Consider the following 20,721-nt stretch of genomic DNA (forward strand, 5'->3'; position numbering starts at 1 on the left):
GCCGTTGCAGCAGTGTGTCGTGAGCCCGGACTCGAGCCCGTAATAAACTCCTTTGTGTTCTTGCATCGGCTATCTGTGTGTCCTTGGGGGCTGCACTGGTCAACATTGGGCACAACAGTTTCCAAATCAAGCACCAAAAGTTACCCATCCCCTTGTGGGTACATGCCTTAACAGGCTTGGCCCAAAGCACCCTGCCACAAGTCTAAGGCATGTCCTGGTGGGAACCCATAGAAAAGGGTCAGAAACAGCCAGACAAATCTGGGAGGAAAAAATTAAAATCAAGATAAATGCTGCCACTGTTAACCCCTCATGGGTCTCTCACCCACGTCTGTTTCAGCCAGTCCAGGACCAAGAAGCAAGTGCAGCTTCTTCACATGTCTCTCGGCTCCATGTGCCTCCTCCAGGTCTCCTTCTGGCTCCCCATCCTGCTTCCTTCCTTACCTAGTCTCGGCTCCAACTTCTCTTCCTCCTTGCTCAGCTGCACCCTCCTGTGGGTGGGGCAGGGAACCTGGAACCTCCCCTTTCCCTGGGGACCCTCCTGTTATAAATACATGTACTTTGGTCTATTCCCTCCTCCTTTGCTTTAACTAAGGAACTGAGAATGAGAATGAAAAAAGTTTAAAAAGATGGACTGAGATCTGTTAGGGAGAACTGAGTTGGCCCCTGTATTGATGAGATTAGAGCTGGGGGATCAAGTGGGGAGCTGGGACTAGCTAGAAGAAGTTACTGAGGCCAGTGTCTTTTCTGGGCCATCATTTCTCCAAGATGACATGGTCTTAGACATGATTTTGTTCAATGTTTGTGGTGGGTTGAATGATGGCCCCCTCAGAAGATAGGCCCACCCAGAAATTGTGACTGTGACCTTATTTGGAAAAATGGGTCTGTGTAGCCAGTCCTGGACTACCTGAACCACAGTCCAAAGGCAAGTGTTCCCACAAAAGCAGGGAGGATGGAGGACAAGGCGTGTGAACATGGAGGCCAAGGACTACAGTGGCCCAGAGGCCCTGGAAAAGGCAGGGAGTGACTGGTCTTCAGACCTCCAAGTGGAGCCACTCCTGCTGGTGCCTGGATATCATATGTTGGGCCTGGAGTTGGGGAGGGTTGGGGAGGGATCCGCTGTTTATAGTTACCATGGCTAGGGAATTTGTTGCTGTGGCCCCAGCAGAACTAGCACAGTATTTGGTTTAAAGGCAAGGTTAATAGGGAAGTTTGGTACCAAGTGTTGCAGTTTGTGGGAAATGTATTTGGACACAGCATAAACTTTGGCTGAGATGGTTGAAATTTTTGCACAGAAGGGATTGTTTGCACTGTAGGCTGCTCTAGGGAATAGACCCTAACTGGGGGCTTGAGGAAGTCTCGAGAAGTGAGAACTGGCTGGGAGTATGGGAGGAAGAGAGCCTGCGGCTGCAGTCCTCTGACATTAGTGACTTTCCGTGTTTGGGAGACTTAATGGCTTAAAAGTGCTTTCCAGAATGAATTTAGAATTTACTCACAGAGCAGGGTCTGCATTATGGTGGTACTAATGGTTTACAAAGTCTCTGGTTTCTGTCCAGGTTAAGTCCCTCCCTCCCTCCTTATCTAAATGAAACTAGTGATTGGTAAGAAGCAGGTTGCAAACACAGTGCGGGGTAGATCATCTTAATGCACTTAAAAGCATGTTTGTTACTGCATTGATACAGATGCTGTCTACTTATTGAGATTGACCCTTTATTTCTGATGGGTCAGCAATTGTTGCTCTGTGTCCGAAGGAGGGATATACAAGCGGCCCTGTACAAGTGTTAAGGATGAAAGACAGCACTGCTCTGTGAAGGCAGGAAGAAATAACATGCACAGTGGCCAAGCCGCCTGGTGGGGTAACTCAGTCCCCAGAGCCCTCTGCTTCCTCACTGTATCCCACTGTAAGCTCCCCAGCCCATAACTCTTTTCCACTATGGTTTTCCCATCTTTCATTTTAGAATGAGAGAGTTTTGAAAAAGTAAAGGTGGGGTTAATGCAAAACACCCCTTGTGTCAAAGCCCAACTATGCTTCTCTACCTGCTTTCTTGATGAGTGACGTTAGTACTTATAAGGGTTTTAATTGAAATGTGTAATTATCAGCATGTTCTCCACCAGAAATATCAAGGTCATAAATTAGTACAAAGTCATTATTATAATGACAGCAAATCCAGAGGACAGTTAAAGCCCTTCCTTTCAATTTGGAATCTTAATTCCCATTTCCTACACTACTTTGTTGTAAAATTGGAAAAATGATAGAAAAACAAGTTTTTTCCATTGCATCTTCCACCTTAACAAATTAACGAATTTTGATGTTAGTAGACAGCAGAAACACAACTTTTTGAGTTGATGGTTTCAGGTTCTTTGGATAGATGCCTAAGAGTAGGATTCTTGGGTCCTACTGTATTTCCCTATTTAGTTTTGTAAGGTAGGTCCAGATTGTTTTCCAGAATGACTGCATCATTTTACATGCTCTTTTTCCACATCTTCTCCAGCACTTGTTTTTGGGAGTCTTTTAATATGGACCATTCTCCTGGGTGTGAGATGTGGCTGACTGTGATTTTGGCCTGTGTTTCCCTTATTTATGCATACAAGAACTGGGGTACAGGCCAGAGGGGTGTGGGGGTGGTGAGAGGATTCACCAGAGACAGAGTGGGGAACAGAACAGGCAAATTGACAGAAATTCACTGCTGAGGGGAGCAAGGGGTGAGTCAGGAGAGGACTGCTGTGCCATGTGGGTCACCTCTCTGACTGGGGATCAAACTCGTGTTGCAGTGGCTGTGGATAGCTTCATAGTGCTGTGTGTTAACCCCTTACACCACCAGGGAGGCCCCCATGAGATTATTTTCAATCAAATCCCAGACATCATACTATTTTGTAAGTAGACATGCTTGTATGTATGATTCAAAAAGACACAAACTATTTTAGAAAATATAGCCTCCACTTATTGCATTTTATAAAATAATTCTTTCCTATCATCTATACAATTACTGTTTAACTTGTTCTGATAATTGTCTTGTAAATACTTTTAATAGCTATTTTTATCAAATTAGGATCTAAGCAAAATCAACACATCCAATTTGCTTGAGAAATCTTTGACATCATTTAAAATCTACAGTTCCTCGTGCTTCCTTTTATTTTCCTTGCAAGGCAGCCACAGATAAAACTGGATCATTTACTCTGTTGTTTCCCAGATTGTGCTGATTTTGTCTCCAGGATATTGGTTCACTTGTAGTTTTGTTTCCTGTATTTGCTATAAATTGGTAGTCGGGTCTAGAGGTTTGATCAGATCAGCTTTTGGTTGCTTCTTTGACCGGAATACTTCATAGATGGTGTTGGAACTTCCATCAGGAGAATGTCAGGTGTTCTGTTGTGTGTAGCTACAATGGATTGGTCAGTTCTGATGTTGTCAATCTGTCCTTCCTCATCAGTTTTTGACTTGGTATTTTTAGCAGCCATTGGTGATAATCATTTCAAATCCAGTATTTCAAGGGAAGGACATTCTTATTTTTTTAAAAAAAAAATCATCTTAAAGAGCCAGGCTGGGCCTCCCCTGGTGGCACAGCGGTTGAGCGCTGGGCTGTGGGGCTGCCCGCAGCCTCTGCAGCACCGGTTTGTTCCCTGGCCACTGGCGAGGGTCCCACAAAAAAAAAAAAAAAAAAAAAAAAAGAGCCAGGCTGAGGATTACGTTTATTGTACCAACTTCTTGCAAAACTTGATCATCACAAGAGTCTTCACCAAGTTGTGCAGCACAAAGTATTTGCCTGGACAATGGTGCTGACGCAGGCCTTACTATGCGAGGGTTCCAGGATAGCCCAGTCCTGTGCCTAGAAGGGACAAAGTAAGTCAAGCTGTCAGCACGCATCACACTATTTGTGTACTTTAGCATTTTACAAATCACATCGGTAGTGTAAAAAGTACAGAAACAACATTGATACATGCCCTTCCCCACTTTTAATTCTTTCACCCTATTTATCCACTTATTATTATTGAGAAGAAGGGAATGGATAATCAATTTCCTTGGCCTTCACCCTGATCATTATTCCATGCCTTTCTTCTTCACAGCCTTGGAGGAATGTGAGGAAAGGGGAGACCAGATGGATAAGCTGGGGAGGGTGTTCCAGACCAATAGCTCCTGGTACAGTATGTTCCACTGGATTTTGGTTGACAAAATCTTTTTTCCAAACTGAACTGCATGCAGCCTGTGAGGAGTTAAACTCAATGCAATCATGAAATATTGGGGGTGAACATGGATTATTAGAATCTGGTCTTGGCCCCTGGCTTGGCATTGTTATTGATCTGCATTTGCAGCAAGTGTAGTGAAGCCCCAGACTAATATGTCAGTAAGCATTTTCCTTGAAGATAGTTTTCTTGAATCCTTTCCAGTGAGTTAAGGGAGTGCAGTGTCCCCATGGCTGTTATTTCACTCAGGTGTGTTAAATATGAACTTTTACTATGATGGTAGGGCCACACACAGGCAAGCCTCCTCTCTTCCGAGAGAGATTTTGATAATGTCATGAATCAGTGAAAACGTCCACCAAGGAAGGTCAAAGAAGGTCATTAACGTGTGTGTGTGTGTGTGTGTGTGTGTGTGTGTGTGTGTGTGTGTAGGGGTTGGTGGTGGTGGTGAAATTTTTTTCAGATTCTTGAAGGCAGCATAGAAAAACCAAGAAAGTGTTGTAGCTGGATTAATAAAAAGCTTCAGCCCTTCTGTGGTGACTTTTATTTTGAAAATTATTTATAAACATTTATCCATCTGGCTATCCTTGAAGGTCAATGACACTCTGCATTTTTGTTTTTTTTCAGGGGTTACAGAAAGATTTGTCTCTGTCTCCTGTTTCTGTGCCCTGGCCTTCTCTTTTCCTGGCCTGTTTATATACTAGAATACTTGAGAAATCACATTCTCCTGCTAGCTAGTAACTTCTCAGGTTGGGGCAATACATTTGTCTGTGTGAAAAGTTACTAAGGACATGAAAGTAAATGTTTATTAAAATAAAATCCTGATCTCTGGGCATTTTTTTTTTCTGTAATAAAAATGAAAAATGGCTGAGATGCATGCAAAAATGTCAATATAGTATTTATAACTCTGTTGATCTAGACCTTTTCCAGGAACATACAGACTATATTGGCAAGGATTTTCCACTGAAGTGATTTTATAAACCCAACTATGCCCTTAAATTTTTTTTTTGTTGTTTTTTTTTTACAGTAGATATTTATTTAAAGTAATACACATGCAACTCAGATAAGTTCTAAATTGCACATTTGAGGTTTAAGTAACTTCATAAAAATCCTTTGTGGACAGCTGCAGCCAGATTTTGACTACATGATTATTTCTTTGCCCATTCTTCTCTCTCTCTTCTTTCCCGAATAACCTCTTTCAGGTATGGTTCAAGGTAGAATTTATCCTCTTCGTATTTTGTCCACTGCTCTTTAGGCAAGATCTGCTGCCTGATGGTTAGATCCAGTGCTCTCTTAATGCGAAACATCCTGTCATTATAAATGTTTTCAGGAAGTCTTTTTAGGGCTTCTTTTATGTCATCATCCTCATATTGTATCATCTCGCATTAACCCCAGTTTATTGAATCCTGCAGCATTGTAATACCATTTTCGAATACCCTCCAGCCACCTGCCTGATGCTGAAACAGCTGGCCTGCCCGCCATTTTGACCCAAGACCTGCCCTTAAATTTTTTTTTTTAAAAAGATTTATTTATTTATTTATACAAGCACTGGGTACGGTCAGAAGCACGGGAGGGTGAGAGAATTCACCAGAGCCAGAGCGGGGAACAGAACAGGGAGACCGACGAAATATACTGCTGAGGGGAGCAGCGGGCATGGCAGGAGAGGTCTGCGTGCCACGTGGGACCCTCCCCGGCGGCCGGGGATCGAACCGGCACTGCAGAGGCTGCTGGCGGCTTCGCAGCCCAGTGCTCAACCACTGCGCCACCAGGGGAGGCCCCTGCCCTTAAATTTTGAAAGAATATAAGTCCAGCTTATTACCAAGGGGGAAACTTTTATTAGATGAACAAGCATCTACACAGAGATGTACACAGAGGTCACAGGTGAAAGAGCAGCACCCAATGAAAGAGCGGCCCGCAGAGAAAACGACAGGAAAGATGGACGGCCGGTCCCGGTCAGAGGACAAAGTAAAGAGGGTTTATTTGCACTCCCGGGCGAGGTTCAGGGACTCCGAGAGGGGGGTCCAAGAAGTCGCGCCCTGAAGCAGGGTGTGTGGGTTTTTATGTCCGTCCACGGGAATGGGAAATTTTATGGGGGAGGTGCAGTTCCAGGAGTTGTTTGTGCAGCCATTGCTGATCCGTATTGGGGACTTTCTGTCCCATGTCGTTTTTTGGTTAGGTTTCGGGTTTCTGGCTGTTGCTGGGTTGTTTCTGAGAAATGTCTCTGGCCTAGGTTTCCATTCTCCTCAGCTGCCTTCTCGGCCGCCTGGGGCCTCACATGCCCACCTTTTGATAGGAACAGGGGCGACGAGTCATCTTAGCTACTTCCTGCTGAACAGGGGTGTCGACCCAGGGAGGTGGGAGGTGGACCCAAGAGGCGCCCGAGGATTATTAAGGTTGCATAGGCAGGTAGGTGCCTCGTTGTCTAGCCAGGGTGAGGAGTTGGTATCTTAGTCACAGGATCATTTGGTTGAACGTGGTTTGAGCCACTGAGCGGACCCTGCAGAGTACAAAGTGGAGCAGGCAGGAGGTGAGGGCGAAAAAAATGGTAACCATAACCAAGGGTCCCAGGAACGGAGTAAGCCAAGATACTGTGGGGTTAGAGAGCCACCCCTGGTGCGCCTTGAATCCTCAGCTATTTTAGTGAGTTTGTTGACATCCTTTTCAACCAAACCAGACTCATTAATGTAGTAACAGCACTCCTCCCTCAGGAAGACACAGGGGCCACCCTTGTCTGCAGGCAGGAGGTCCAAAGCCCTCCGATTTTGTTGGTCCAAAGCCTCTAGGGAGGTTGCCTATCTCTGCAACGAGCTTATGGATCTGGCCGCCGTCTTACTGTCCGTTTCAAGTTGTTCTAAAAGGAAGCCCCTCAAGCCCATCCCCTTGCTGTGACCCCAATGGAGACAACTGAGGTTGCCAAGCCCAAGCCTATTGCCACAGGAAGAAAGAGGGCCCTGCGTGGGCATGAGTCAGGGAGAAACCACGCTAGTTCTGGTAGGGTATATATGGTGACCTGGGGTACCAGCGTTACCAAGACGCATGGCCCCTCCATGGTGGCATCGACAAGAAAGCAGGGTACCATGGCATCAAAAGAGACCTCCTGGGGGAGGATGCGTGACAGTAGAGACAGTCTTATTGTGTATACACCGATGTCCATGGAGCCAGGAGGAGTTGCCGGTCCATTGAAAGGAGGATAGGTTAAGGGGGAGAGCAGTCCACAGAGATGTCCGTCCTTGGATGGAGCATGAGCCCGTTGGAGGGGTCGGCTGATCAGGCGAGGACAAATTGTGAAGAGGGACGGCCACCAATGGAGGTCGAGCAAGCGAAGAGCAAAGTAAGCAGTTAGTGGAGTTATATGCTGGGACCATGGAATTGAGGAGTCGCAGGGAATGTGAAAGAAAGTCAGACCATGAAAACATTTGGGATTGGGGCAGCCGTGGATCCATCCTCTATCTGTCGCTCAGGATGATTTGTTCATGGTGAAGGGCATTCTGGGCAACGGTAGCCATTAAATTTGGGATGGGGCAAGGATCCGAATAATTTGGAGTGACCCTACTGGATAGGACTTGCTGACTCCCGAGTAGACGGCTGCGGTGACCCCCTCCTGCCAGCGCTGATGGAGCGGGTCAGGAATGAGGAGAGAAAAGTTCTGGCGGAGTGTGGTTAAGTCTGTGGTGGAGTGTTGACTTAGGTCCTGCTGCCTGAGTAGCGAATTAGGCTGATTTGGGAAGTGTACCTGGCAGGACCAATATGGACATCCCCCATACTCCTTCCATCTCGTCTCTGTGCAGTAGCTATGAGTTTGGTCATAGAGAAAACAAAGCATTAGGTCTGACAGCGTTGAGGAACCCAGAGGGTTTAAAGGAATGGTTATGCCTTCCAACTCTCGTTGTTTAGTTAAGAAAGCTCTGCCCACTAGATGGGTTACTTGAGTCTGGCCCATCATGAAGGTCTCGTGAACCTGAAACTGGGGCTGATAGCTGGGATCACTTACAGATGATGCGGAGCTTAGTGAGGCCAAGTTGGGTAGAAGTGTAAGTACCAGGATCAGCCTTAATACAGGAACAATGAACCCAGTTACCATGGCCCAGAAGTTTAACAGCCATGGGCGTGGTAAGGATGACCGTGTGTGGGCCGGTCCAGCGTGGTTTGAGAGTGTCATGGTGAAGGGTCTTTAGCAAGACTTGGTCTCTGGGCTGGAACTTGTGTGACCACGAGGGCCCGGTCAGAGGAGGCTGGGATAGAGAGGCGTCCGCGTGTTGTCGGAGCAAGTGTCTGAGGAGAGATAATGCAGGAAGGTCATCTGATAATGGGCCGTCTGAGGGAGGAAGCACAGGGTTGTATAAAAAGGGCTTGCCATACATAAGGAGGTATGCCAAACTTGGGGGTCGACTTGTAGCTGCCACCCCAGTGTAACCAGTCCCGTAGACAGGGCATGGTTGGAGTGTCGTCAATTCCTACCACTGAGACCAATGAAGGACGCAAAGGGCGAGGAAAGGAGGGAAGGACCGAGAAGTAGCCCCTGTGTCAACCAGGAAGGAGACTGATTTACCTGCTCCTTCCATGCTCACCCTATGCTCCTCAGCAATGATCAGGGTAGAGCCCGGGCCCCTTCAGTCTTCAGCTGCCAAACCCAAGACCTCTGTGAGCAGGGGCACAGACAAGGTAGGGACTGGCCGGGAGCTCTGGTGTCCTTCCGGACAGTCAACATTCCAGTGGCCCTTCTTTCCGCACTAGGGGCAGGGTCCGGGTGGCGTGCAGCACGGCTGCGTGCAGCGGTTGGCCCAGTGTCCTGGTTGTCCACACTTGAAGCAGGTGTCCGGGCATGGTGGTCCACACGAGGGAGCCAGGGGAACGGCTGGCCTAAGAGCCACAACCAGGGCCTGTGCCTGGAGTTGGGCTTTTTGACGAGCACGGTTGTCCTTCTCAGCTCTTTCCTGATCTTCTTGCCCATTAAAAACTTTTTTTTTTTTTTTGGTGGGAGCCTCGCTGGTGGCCGGGGATTGAACCTGCGCTGCAGAGGCTGCTGGCAGCCTCTCAACCCAGCGCTCAACTGCTGCGCCACCAGGGGAGGCCCCTCCCATTAAAAACTTTAAAGGCCATATTCAGAAGGTCTCACATGGGGGTCTGAGGGCCCTCCTCTACCTTTTTAGCTTTTTTCTGATGTCTTGGGTTGACTGGGAAATAAAGTGAGAAGCAAGCAAGGTTTGTCCTGCCAGCGAGTTGGGAGCTAAGCGGGTAAATTTCTGGAGAGTCTCCGTAAGGCGGGAAAGAAAAGCCACCAGATTCTCCTGGGGGCCCTGAGTGACCTCCCATTGTTTGTCAAAATTAACAATCTTTTGTGCCGCTGCCTGAAGCCCTCTCCCCAAAATACAGAAGATGGAGTGATCCCGGAGGGCGTGGTCAGGACTTCATTCTTGGTAGTCCCAGTGGGGATCGGTGGTGGGAATCGCCACCTACCCAGCTGGGGCTGAGTTGGGGTGTTCTAGGTGAGCCTGGTCCTCGTGTGTCTGGGCACCCAACTGAGCCTGCTGACACGCCTTAGGGGTAAGGGTAGAGGATAGAATAACATGGATGTCATGCCAGGTGAGATCGAGTGATTGAGTCAAGTAGCGGAACTCCTTAATAAAGATGGTCGTGTCTGCTGAAAAGTCTCCCAGACGTTTTTCAATCTGGGATAGGTCAGAAAGGGGGAATGGGTAGTGGACCCGTGGGGTCCCCTGGGTCTGGCAACCTCACAGAGAGGAAGGAGAGAATGGGAAACGGTATGGGAATGCATATGGCGTGCCGAGGAGAGAGAGGGTCCGCAGAGGTGGCCACATTAGTCCAGGAGGGGGCCAGACCAGGAGAAGACTGAGTCAGAGGAGGAAGGGTTGGCACTGGAGTGGCTGAAGCCGAGGTATCAGGCGTAGGGGTGTCCAAAGGTGAAGAGGGGGAAAGAATGGAAGAGACGGGGGAACGGAAGGTGTCTGAGGAGTGCTTGAGGAGGGAGGGATGCGAGTGCAGGAGAAGGAAGGCCTGGACTTATGGGGCCTCAGACCATTTGCCATTGTGGTGACAGAAATTGTCAAGATCAGTCAAAATTTGGAAGTCAAAGGTACTGTTGTAAGGCCATTTGGACCCATTGTCCAATTGATACGGCAGTAAAGAATGAGTCGCTTGGGTTGAATATCAGGCCCTAGATGACGAGGCCCCAGGGCCCTTAGGAGGCAATCTAGCGGGGTGTCTGAGGCAATGGTCGACTGTGCCAATCCCATGGTGAGGAAAATATATCACAGACCCCGGGAGGGAGAGGTTTAAGGAGACCAGTGTCCCAGAATCCTAAACCAGTCCCTGGACGCCCGAAAGGCGTGGAGAGACTTAGGGTGGTGCCGGCATCCCAGAGCCACACCAAGTCCCCAGTCGAGGACCTGACTGCAGGAGTAGGCCTCTCTCGTTCCGCGGGCAGATGGGGGACCCAGGGGATCGGAGAAGAGGCCGGCCAATAACGTTACGAATCCCCTGGATGGAACAGAGGTCTGAGACAGTTGACTCACCAGTGCGGAGTCAGCAGCAGTCCAGATCAGCCAATGTAGTCCGCAAACCGGTACCGAGAGCCGCCACGCCGGTGGGTGGCCGGAGGTCCCGGGTCCGTCTGGTTGAAGAGGGACAGAGGGAAGGGGAGGGGAGGGGTCGGCAATGGGCGGGTGCCCCTCGCACTCGGTATCCCCTCCTGGGTTTCGGCACCAAATGAAAGAGCGGCCCGCAGAGAAAACGACAGGAAAGACGGCGGCAGGTTGGAGGACAAAGTAAAAGAGGGTTTATTTGCGCTCCCGGGCGAGGTTCAGGGACAATGCGGGGAGTCCAAGAAGTCGCGCCCTGAAGCAGGGTGTGTGGGTTTTTATGTCTGTCCGCAGGAATGGGAAATTTTATGGGGGAGGTGCAGTTCCAGGAGTTGTTTATGCAGCCATTGCTGATCCGTATCGGGGACTTTCTGTCCCACGTCCTTATTTGGTTGGGTTTTGGGTTTCTGCCTGGTGCTGGGTCGTTTCTGAGAAATGCCTCTGCCCTAGGTTTTGGTTCTCCTCATCCCGCCTGCTCGGCCGCCTGGAGCCTCACAAAAGGGAAGTGCTAAATATTTCTTTCATTTTCTCTTTGCCTGGCCTCTCACTTGTGCCTAGTCCACTGTGCTTGATAAGCAGGGCCAGTCTGGCTCTCTCATCTTACTTTTTCTTCTTCTTTTTTTTTAAAAAAGATTTATTTATTTATTTATACAAGCACTGGGTACAGTCAGAAGTGCGGGAGGGTGAGAGAATTCACCAGAGCCAGAGCGGGGAACAGAACAGGCAGACTGATGAAGTACACTGCTGAGGGGAGCAGCCGGCACGGCAGGAAAGGTCTGTACGGCGGGAGAGGTCTGTGCGCCATGTGGGACCCTTGCCCGGCGTCCGGGGATTGAACCGGCGCTGCGGAGGCTACGGGCATCTTCGCAACCCAGCGCTCAACCACTGTGCCACCGGGGTGGCCCCTTACTTTTTCTTCTTCCATTATTCACTGTGCTTGGATTGAGAGCTTATAAAGGACTGCACACTTTTCCAGTTGATGGACTAGAATAGTAAGAGTCTGCCCTTAGTGAACTCACAGTTGAAATAAAAAGTGCATATAAAAAATATGCGTATTTATCTGAGGTACCCATGTAGCATATACATGCATTTATGTAAATACTTATTTACATATTGCATGAATGTATATCAGGTGAAGATATGTCCTGTGAAGAGATTAGGGAAGTTCTCAAAAATAAGGTGATATTTAAGCAGTGAAACTAAGGAAGTAAAGCGGGGACCTTGTGGCCTTTTGGGGAAGAGCATTCTAGATAGAGAAAAAGTTAGTGCCAAGACCCTGGGACAGGAAAGTGCTGGAGTCATCACAAAAAGTCAAGGATGGTGGCTTGACTAGCATAGAGTCAGCCAGAGGTGGGATGACCTAAAATCATAGGAGACAGATTAGCGAACATGTGTGTGCCCCTCTGTACATATGGGGTTGAGCCTCCCTGTGGACCTCGCCTGCTCTCCCTTCACTCCAGGCTTCTTCTACGAGGACCCTGACTCTGTTAGCCATCACGTGATTTTGTTTGGTTTTCTTCTTGATGGATCTAAGATATGAAAGGTGGGGGACAAGACTAGGGAGGAGAAATTTAGGTCCTTCAGATGCTCCTGTGTTTGCAGGGAGTGAGGAAAAAATGGCCTTCTAGTCAATTAAAAACCTGTAAGATAATATCAGCTAATATCAGCCACCTCTTTATGCCTAGTTTTGGTGCCTTTTTATGCTTGCGAGCTGTCTCTTCTTTAACTTACTGAATGTCTTCTGCCATGTAAGGTGAGGGTGTGATGGAATATTCTATCCTGTTACAATTGTCTTTTTTATTTTTTTACTAATATTTGTTTTATTCCCCGATTATATTTATTGAGGTGAAGTTGGTTCTGCTTTGGAGGCTATAGTTTCAAACCTCTATAAATGTATGTTTTCATACCCTGCCCACCACCAGTGCCCCAGTAATCCTCTACCATGTCTTGTTGGGCCCTCCCCCTCTCTGCTCCCCTCAGCCTATCACCCACCCCTTCTGGGTGCCTCAGTTTTGCAATGAAATGTTAAGGGTTTATTATTGGTTTGATTTTGTTTGATCCTTTGTTTTGTTTCTCTATATTCCACATATAAAATGAGACCAAGAAGGACCATTTGTCTTTCTTTTACTGACTTATTTCACATAGCATCATCCCTTTCAGTTTCATCCATGTTGTTGCAAGTGGCAAGAGTTCATCTTTTTTTTAAAGCTGAGTATTATTCCATTGTGTATTTGGACAACATTTTGCTGGTCCACTCAGGCACTTAGGCTGTTTCCATAATTTAGGTGTTGCAAATAATGCTGCGATGAACAGGTGCATATATATCCCTTGAATTAGTGTTTTTTAGGGGTGGAATTGCTGGGCTATATGGTAGGTCTATTTTTAATATTTTGAGAACTCTCCATGTTATTTTCCATAGGGACTGGGCCAGTCTACATTCATTAATATTTAAACTTCATTTTATAAAGTGGCAGAGTAAAATGTAAAGAATAAAACAGCAGTTAAAATAAATGCCAGGTCCATTGTCTTGCCCTCCAGGGGCCAGTATAGAACATTTGCTTTTATTCATTTTTGCACTTAATGAAAACAAACACTAACTCTACTTGTTTGAGAAGTCAATTGAGTTAGACACCATTGCAAGTTGCAGAATATTTCAGTCTGCCTCAAAATAAACTTGGACCATTAGCATAGGTTGACATTGGGGAGTGTAGGTTTTTTGAATTTCACAAAGTTTTGCCTAGAATTGAAGAGTCATATTTCAAAATTCAAAGTTTTGTTATTCTGTGGAAATACGTACCAGGCAAAGTTAGAAAGAGACTGTAGTTTTCTGTTCTCTCATAGATCAAGAAACCTTGGTTTGTGTGGCAGTTTATTGTTGGAAGGAAAAGAGCTCGCTGTGTGCCTCAGAGGTCTGCTGGTGCTTGTGAGAACTCGGATACTGTGGATCTGGCGTCTGGCTGGTGATTCCTCATCGTGTCCTGCTCCTCACACCCGGTGTGCGCCAGGACCGCGTTTCGTTGTTCATGCTGGAGACATCAGTTTAGAAACTCAGGATTGAACTAAATCCTTTGTCAACAGTGATTTTAAAATCATTTTTAAATGAGCTAATTTTCTCTGAACATTTGTGATTAGGAGAATTGCCCCGTTGGAATGTATGTACTGTAGCGATACAGGGTATTTAAGCAGTGAAGGTTGGTGATTCCATTCTCATCGATGAATAGTTAATGTTATACCCCGGGAGGACCATAGCCTGAAAATGTACCTGGGTTTCCTTTATGGCTCTTGCAGATTCCGCTGGACTAGGCATGTTGGTTTGCAATAAATGGAGACATAAATCAGGAAAATAGCCTGTCTAATTTTGATTGTTTAGGAGAGTTAATGCCATTAGATTTATATTTTATAGTTCTCTATTTTGTGTGGTTTCCCTGAACAACAAAAAGAAACATCACTGAATTTTATTTATGAGTAATTAAATTGGTATTGGTCTTTCATTACATTCTTACATGTGTCTTGAGATTTGGAATTGCTTTTATTATTATTTTACATTCACGTGGCAAACTTGTAAATGGAGAGTCTTGGGAGGGGGTTGGGAGTTGGAAGGGTGACTGGAAGGCTTTTTCTTTTCCTGGGAGGGCTGACACCTTATTCCAGCCTGTGCAGGCATCCATCCTTCTTTTCCTCCATCTTTCTTCCATTCCCTCAAAACCAACAGAGATCATGGACTGCAGCTTCAGGACCTAGAAAACAAGCCAGATTATCATGTCCACCTGGGGGCAGCCCCGAATGCTGCCTGAACGCCCCTGAACGCCTCTGTGTATGCCCCTGAATGCTGCTGTTCTGACCATTGTCACTGTCACACTCTGTCCTGCTCAGGCTTCTGTGAGTCTGCGGCGCCAGACCTGGCCAGCCCGTCTACATCTCTCACAACTCAGAGCTGGTACCACCATCTTTCTGATACTTCTTGATCAATTTTCCAGCTTCTTGTCTTTGACCACTTTGGGACTTAGGCCGTGCTCCAAAGCTGAGACTTCCATTTACATTATTTCAGTAGTGTTTGAAAATGACCTTCCTGATTCATTTGACAAACCACGAGATGATGCAGAATTAAGATTTGTACTTTACCTTAAAATGGACCATATTTAAAGATCCAATGCTAATGCCTTATCCCTGATATCTTATATCTCAGATACCTCTATGATCTTGCTTTGCTCTGCAGGATATAATTTGGGACTCACTTTCTGTTACTATAACTTCACTTGGCAGCCTCCTCTCAAGCCCTCACATGCACCTTAGGTGGGCCCTTGGTGTTGCCATGGGCCCATTTCCTTGCCAGGTCACCGTCTCATTTTATAGGCTGCTTTATACCTTCTCTCATCTGAAAACCCCGACTCCTCCTTCCACATCACTCTCAGCAGATGACTTTGCTTTCCACTTCACTGAGAATATAGAAAACACTAGAACTCATGTCATCCACACATTCCGCCCCCCACATCTCCCAAATCACCTGTGTCTCTTCATGGACTCTGCCTGTAGACTTCATCCCCTCTTACCAATTAAGAACTATGATTCCAGCAACTGCTACTCCTCATCTTGCACCATCTGATTATCCCACTCTGCTGCATTATTCTCACATTCACTCTAAAGCCAAGCTGTATTATCTTCCAGTTTTAAAAAATCCTTGTTTCACATTTCCCTGTTATCATTCCTTTATGTCTGTGTTCCTCTCTGTGGCAGAACTCCCTAAAATACGTGTCTGCACTCTGCTTGCAGCCTCTGCTCTTTTCCCTTCAGTGCTATGTAGTCAGGCTTCCAACCCATCACTTTAGCCCTCCCAGATTCTTAGTACAGCATGTAGGCACCTCCTCTTTTATTAATCTATGGGTCACTTTTAAATCTCCCTCTTTTTAATTCTAACTAATATTTGATAGAGTTGACTTCCCTCACTGTGTCCTTTCTTGGCTGCTCTTCTCCCCTTGCCTCACTGCTCCCCTCCCATTTTCTTCGGGTTCCCCTCTAATTGCTGGGGCATTCCAGGTCTCATCCCTGTAATTCGTCCTTCCCCAGACTCACTCTCTAGAGTATCCCCACCCAGACTCTTGGACTTTATACGACTAATGTATTTTTGAATACGAATATTTGATGTCTGCCTTGAATTTCTCCCTTAAACCACTCATGCACATGTCCAGAGGATATCCTGGCATCTCTGAATGGATGTCTATGGGGACCTCAGACTCAGCGTGTCCAGGATAAGCTTTCTATCCCCACCTCCATTAAAGATGCTTCAGAAAACTCCGTAAATAACAGGGCCGTTGTTTCAGGTCCTTAGGCCTAAACTCTTGCCATCACCTTACTAACTCCTGTGTCTCTTACATCCCACATGCTATCCAGTAGCAAATTTTGTTGACTCTGCCTTTAAAATCTGTACAGACATAACTGTGTCTTTCCACTCCCCACACTACCATCCCATAGTTGAGGGAGGTGGTTGTTAACCAAAGTCAAGTCATTGGAAAAGCCCCACCTGCTCTTCCTCCCCCCACCCTGGCCTCCTTGTTACTTATATGTCACACAGAGCCGGGGTCATCCTCTTACAGTGCAAGTCAGGTGAGTGACTCTTGTGCCTGTAATCCTCCAGGGGCCTTATCGCATTTGGAGTAGAAGCTATGTCCCTCCAGAATCCCCAGTCCTTTGTTACCCCCATGCTTCCCCTTTCTCCCTATATTCCAGCCTTTTCTGAAACACTCTTCCCCCAGATGTCTATATTACTTGCAACAGGCCTCCCTCAGATGTCACCTTACCACGGGTACCTTTCCAGACATTGTCCTGAAATAGCACTCCTCAAATCTACCCAAAGGACATAAAAAACTCAATTCGAAAGGAACCTGCACTCCTATGTTCTTTGCAGCCCTATTTACAATAGCCAAGATATGGAAACAGCTTAAACGCCCCAGAATAGATGACTGGATCAAGAAGATGTGTTCTGTATACACAATGGGATATTACTCAGCAATCAAAAAAGATAAGCTCGTGCTACTTGTGGCAACATGGATGGAGATAAAAGGATGAAGCTCAGTGAAATAAGTTAGAAGGAAAAAGAAAATATTGGATGGTTTCTCTTATAGGAGGAATATAGGGAAACTGAACAAGGGGTCAGGAAAAGACAAACTTAGCAGGCAAACTATAAATCTGAACCATATACCAGGGGAAGGGGAATGAGGAGGTCAAAATGGGAGGGAAGAACATGAGACTATGGTGACAGTTCACAGGTGACTTGGTGGGAATTTTACGGGGACAACACCTGAGGGGAGAAGTCAAATATTGTAAATAAGTCCTGCCATCTGCCTCATCAAGACAAAACATACTCGGGCCTCCCCGGTGGTGCAGCGGTTGAGCGCTGGGTTGTGAAGCTGCCCGCGGCCTCTGCAGCGCCAGTTCGATCCCCGGCTGCTCCCCGGCCACCGGAGGAGGGTCCCACATGGCGCGCAGACCTCTCCTGCCGCCCTCTGCTTCCTTCAGCAGTGTACTTCGGTCCTTCTGCCTGCTCTGCTCCCCGCTCTGGCTCTGGTGAATTCTCTCACCCTCCCGCGCTTCTGACTGGACCCAGTGCTTGTATAAACAAACAAAAACAAACAAACAAACAAACAAACAAATAAATAAAAAAAAAAAAGACAAAACATACTCTAGTGAGTACAACCTTTAATGGAAAGGAATTTTAACACAGTTAGTATGTGACAAGGAGATGAGAAGGGAAAGAATAGACAAAATGGTTTCCAAATCATGCACCTGAACTTACCCACCTCCTCGTGGGTAAATGTCCAGCTAAACAGGGTTGGCCCAAAGCAGGGCCACTGAGGCCTTAAAACCTGTCACTGTCTAAGGCCCCTCCTGGTGGGGACCCATAGGAAAGGGGCAGAAAGGGGCCCAGTATGAGGAGACAAGTCAGACAGAAGGAGAAAAATCAAAATCAAGATCAAAGCTGTCATTGTTGACCTCCCCACGGGTCTCTCTCCCACGTCTGTTTCACCGAGTCCAGGACCAAGAAGCAAGTGCAGGTTCTTCACATGTCTCTCTGCTCCACGTGCCTCCTCCAGGTCTCCTTCTGGCTCCCTATCCTGCTTCCTCCCTTCCCCAGTCTTGGCTCCAACTTCTCTTCCTCCCTGCTCAGCTGCACCCTCCTTTGGGTGGGGCAAGGAACCTGGAACCTCCCCTTTTTCTGGGGAGCACCTGTTACAGGAAGTGGGAAGGAAGGAGACTGGAGGCCTGGTTCTCATGACTTGCAAGGAAAGCCAGAAGACCGTGTCATCATCAGAATTTCTAGATGTGGAAAGTAGCACATACAAAAACCATATAACTTATCTGAAGATAAAGCACCAATCCCCATCAACTACTTTGTTAAACTGATGATTTCTGGGAAATTGGTGTCAATAGTGTTTTCTCCAGAAGTTTTCCCCAGGAGCTTGTGTCCATTGTGTCTGCCTCACTGTTATAGGCAGTGTGCAGGTGGCACGTTTAGGGCTAGACAGAGATGCTCTAAAGATTTGATGACTAGCCACCTGTGTCTTCAATGCATTAGGCCATTTCCAGCAAATGTTTCTTATAATGAACTTGCGTTAGAGGTTTTTATCTATAATTATACTTTTCATGACTTTCTGAGGCTAGCAAAGGGTGTGTCTCTTTAAACACAAATTTCATGTTCTGAACAGAAGAAGGGAGGAAAGAAAAGAAAGGAAGGGGAAAAAATGGCTCCAGGTATTACAAAAATGTCTTTTGGGTCTTAGAATTTTGAAAAATTCATTAGTACGGCAAGACTAAGTAAGTGGTAATGAAATCCTCTTATCAGAGAATAAGGCATGAAGTTAAGGAAATAACTTAGGTTTAATAACTCACTTTACATTTTTAAAAGAGCAGTTTTTTAGCATTTAGAAATAATTTCACAGACTATGAAGGTTTGGTGAAAATCACAAAGATAAAAAGTCAAAAAAATTAAATCAAGCATAAAAGAAAATGGCTCTGGTGGTCTCTACTCTTTGCACAATGCAATCACTCAGAGTACACAGGGCAGAGGAAGTTGTTTTGACTCCTGAAAAGATAATTTTCCAGTGAAGGCCACCAAAAATTCATTAATATGTCACCTATGCAGTTATTCTCCTTGTTCTGCTCTGACTTTTATACGATTCCCTCTTCCTAAGGTTGTAATGTGAGCGTCCATTGTACCAGAGCATTGGACCTGCAGGCCCAGATCTGGCACATTTTTTTTTGTCTTTGCTGAGCTGTGCCTTCCCAGTGAGGCTTCCTGAGCCCCGTCAAGGTGTAGCCAACCTTACTGGCCCTCGTACCCTGCATTCCAGCCACCCTCGCCATGCTGTATTTTCTCCTATAATTTTTAAGAGACTACACAATTTACTTATTTCATAAGTAGACCTAGCCCTGCCCTTTGGTTTGTGTAAGCAGCTCCCAAGTTCTCCTTGAATTTGTTGTCCCGGTCTGTGGTCTGAAACCCCAGGCAAACCTCTGCTGTAATACTTGAGTTGCAAAGGAAGAGCTGTAACCCATCTGCTGGGACACACAATCTGCGGCATTGTTACATGTCTCGACCAGAAGTTTGCTATCTCCGTGGGCACATGCAAGGTTGTGTAGGAGAGTTGCAAGGTTGAGTGGGGACTTCTCTGAGCTTACAGGAGCAGATGGTAGAAAACTCTTTGTACTTACTTCCTAATAAATGCTTATACTTCCAGCTGTATTTCATCTAAGACTTGCTGTTAGTGTTACATCCCATCTGGTTCTAAACACCAGGGACCACCAGTGTTTACAAAAGACCTGGCAATCTTGAAGCAGTCAAATTGGTTTAGGTAAATTTCCAACACCAGGACACTGACACTTAGCATTAAAAAGTCACCCAGTGAGAAGAATATTCCTAATGTCAGCTTTCTTGGAAACACTAGAAAATTATTGTCATTCAATTCTATCACAGTTCATTTGACATTAGTAACTTTGGCCAGTGAACTCTGAGCATTTATATGTAAGTACTATTATAGACAGACATAAGGTTTAATTTGATACGGTCTTTTTTGGGTAATAATTTAATGCCAAATGTTGCTGGGAAACCTAAACAGTTTACTCTTTGCTTTTAGCCAAATACATTTGTTTCTGTCATCTTGAAGGAATTTTCTAAAAAAAAAAAAAAAAAATAACTTTCCACTATTGATCATTGGGTTAAGTTCTCCCTGTGTCTTTTCTACATTTTCAAGCTTCAGATAATCACATAAAATTTCCTGTCTTGAATATACTTTAAAGATGTAGGCTGACACCATTTGATGGAAGGCAGGCCCTTCATGGAAGCATCTTCCATGTCTTGATGTCCATGTATGTGAATCTATGCTAAGCTTGGCGAAATGGGGTCATTTGGTGCCTTTTCTATCCACTGCCACATTTTATTAGTCAATTACAGTTGCCCTTTTAAATGATAGAGGAAGGCTGTTTGAATATACATTTAATTATGGGAAAAGTGAACTGTTCTTTCAAGTGAGTTATTGGTGAAAGTAGTTTTTAAAACACCTTTTAAGAAGCAAAATCATCCATTACAATTTTATCGTCCTATCTCAGAAGTAGGAAATTTGGTCCAGTCCAAAGATATGCGACGTATTTTCATTATAGAAAGCTTTTTGCTTTGCATGAATGCAGGATGAATAATAAAGCAAATACACTCCCCGTAGGAGCGCCTCCAGAAGCTGTTATGCAAGTAAATCTTTCTCTTCCTTTTAGCTGCTAAAGCAGAAGCTTTCTGGATTTATTGTTACTTTCATCTTCATGAAGTAAGCCAGAAATTTCTCACTATATTTGTTTCATAAAGTATGATGAACATTTGATGACTTTCAGGGAATGCAGCTCTAAAGTATTTGGGTCTTCACCAAGTGAGTAAGACTCTATAAGACAGTCTCTTTGGTTTCTTTTC

General features: G+C 45.8%; 1 protein-coding gene across 1 annotated transcript; it reads right to left on the reverse strand.

Annotated features, from left to right (window-relative positions):
• Positions 1-5,252: 5,252 nt before the first annotated feature.
• LOC119248299 (cytochrome b-c1 complex subunit 7-like) lies at positions 5,253-5,662 on the reverse strand. Its single transcript, XM_037515260.2, is given in 2 exon segments — positions 5,253-5,544; positions 5,546-5,662. Coding segments are annotated over 2 exon segments (333 nt in total). The 5' UTR covers positions 5,656-5,662; the 3' UTR covers positions 5,253-5,321.
• Positions 5,663-20,721: the final 15,059 nt, after the last annotated feature.

The sequence above is a fragment of the Talpa occidentalis genome, unplaced genomic scaffold (genome assembly GCF_014898055.3).
Source record: "Talpa occidentalis isolate TD23 unplaced genomic scaffold, MPIMG_talOcc4v2.1 talOcc4.16, whole genome shotgun sequence".
NCBI lineage: Eukaryota > Metazoa > Chordata > Mammalia > Eulipotyphla > Talpidae > Talpa > Talpa occidentalis.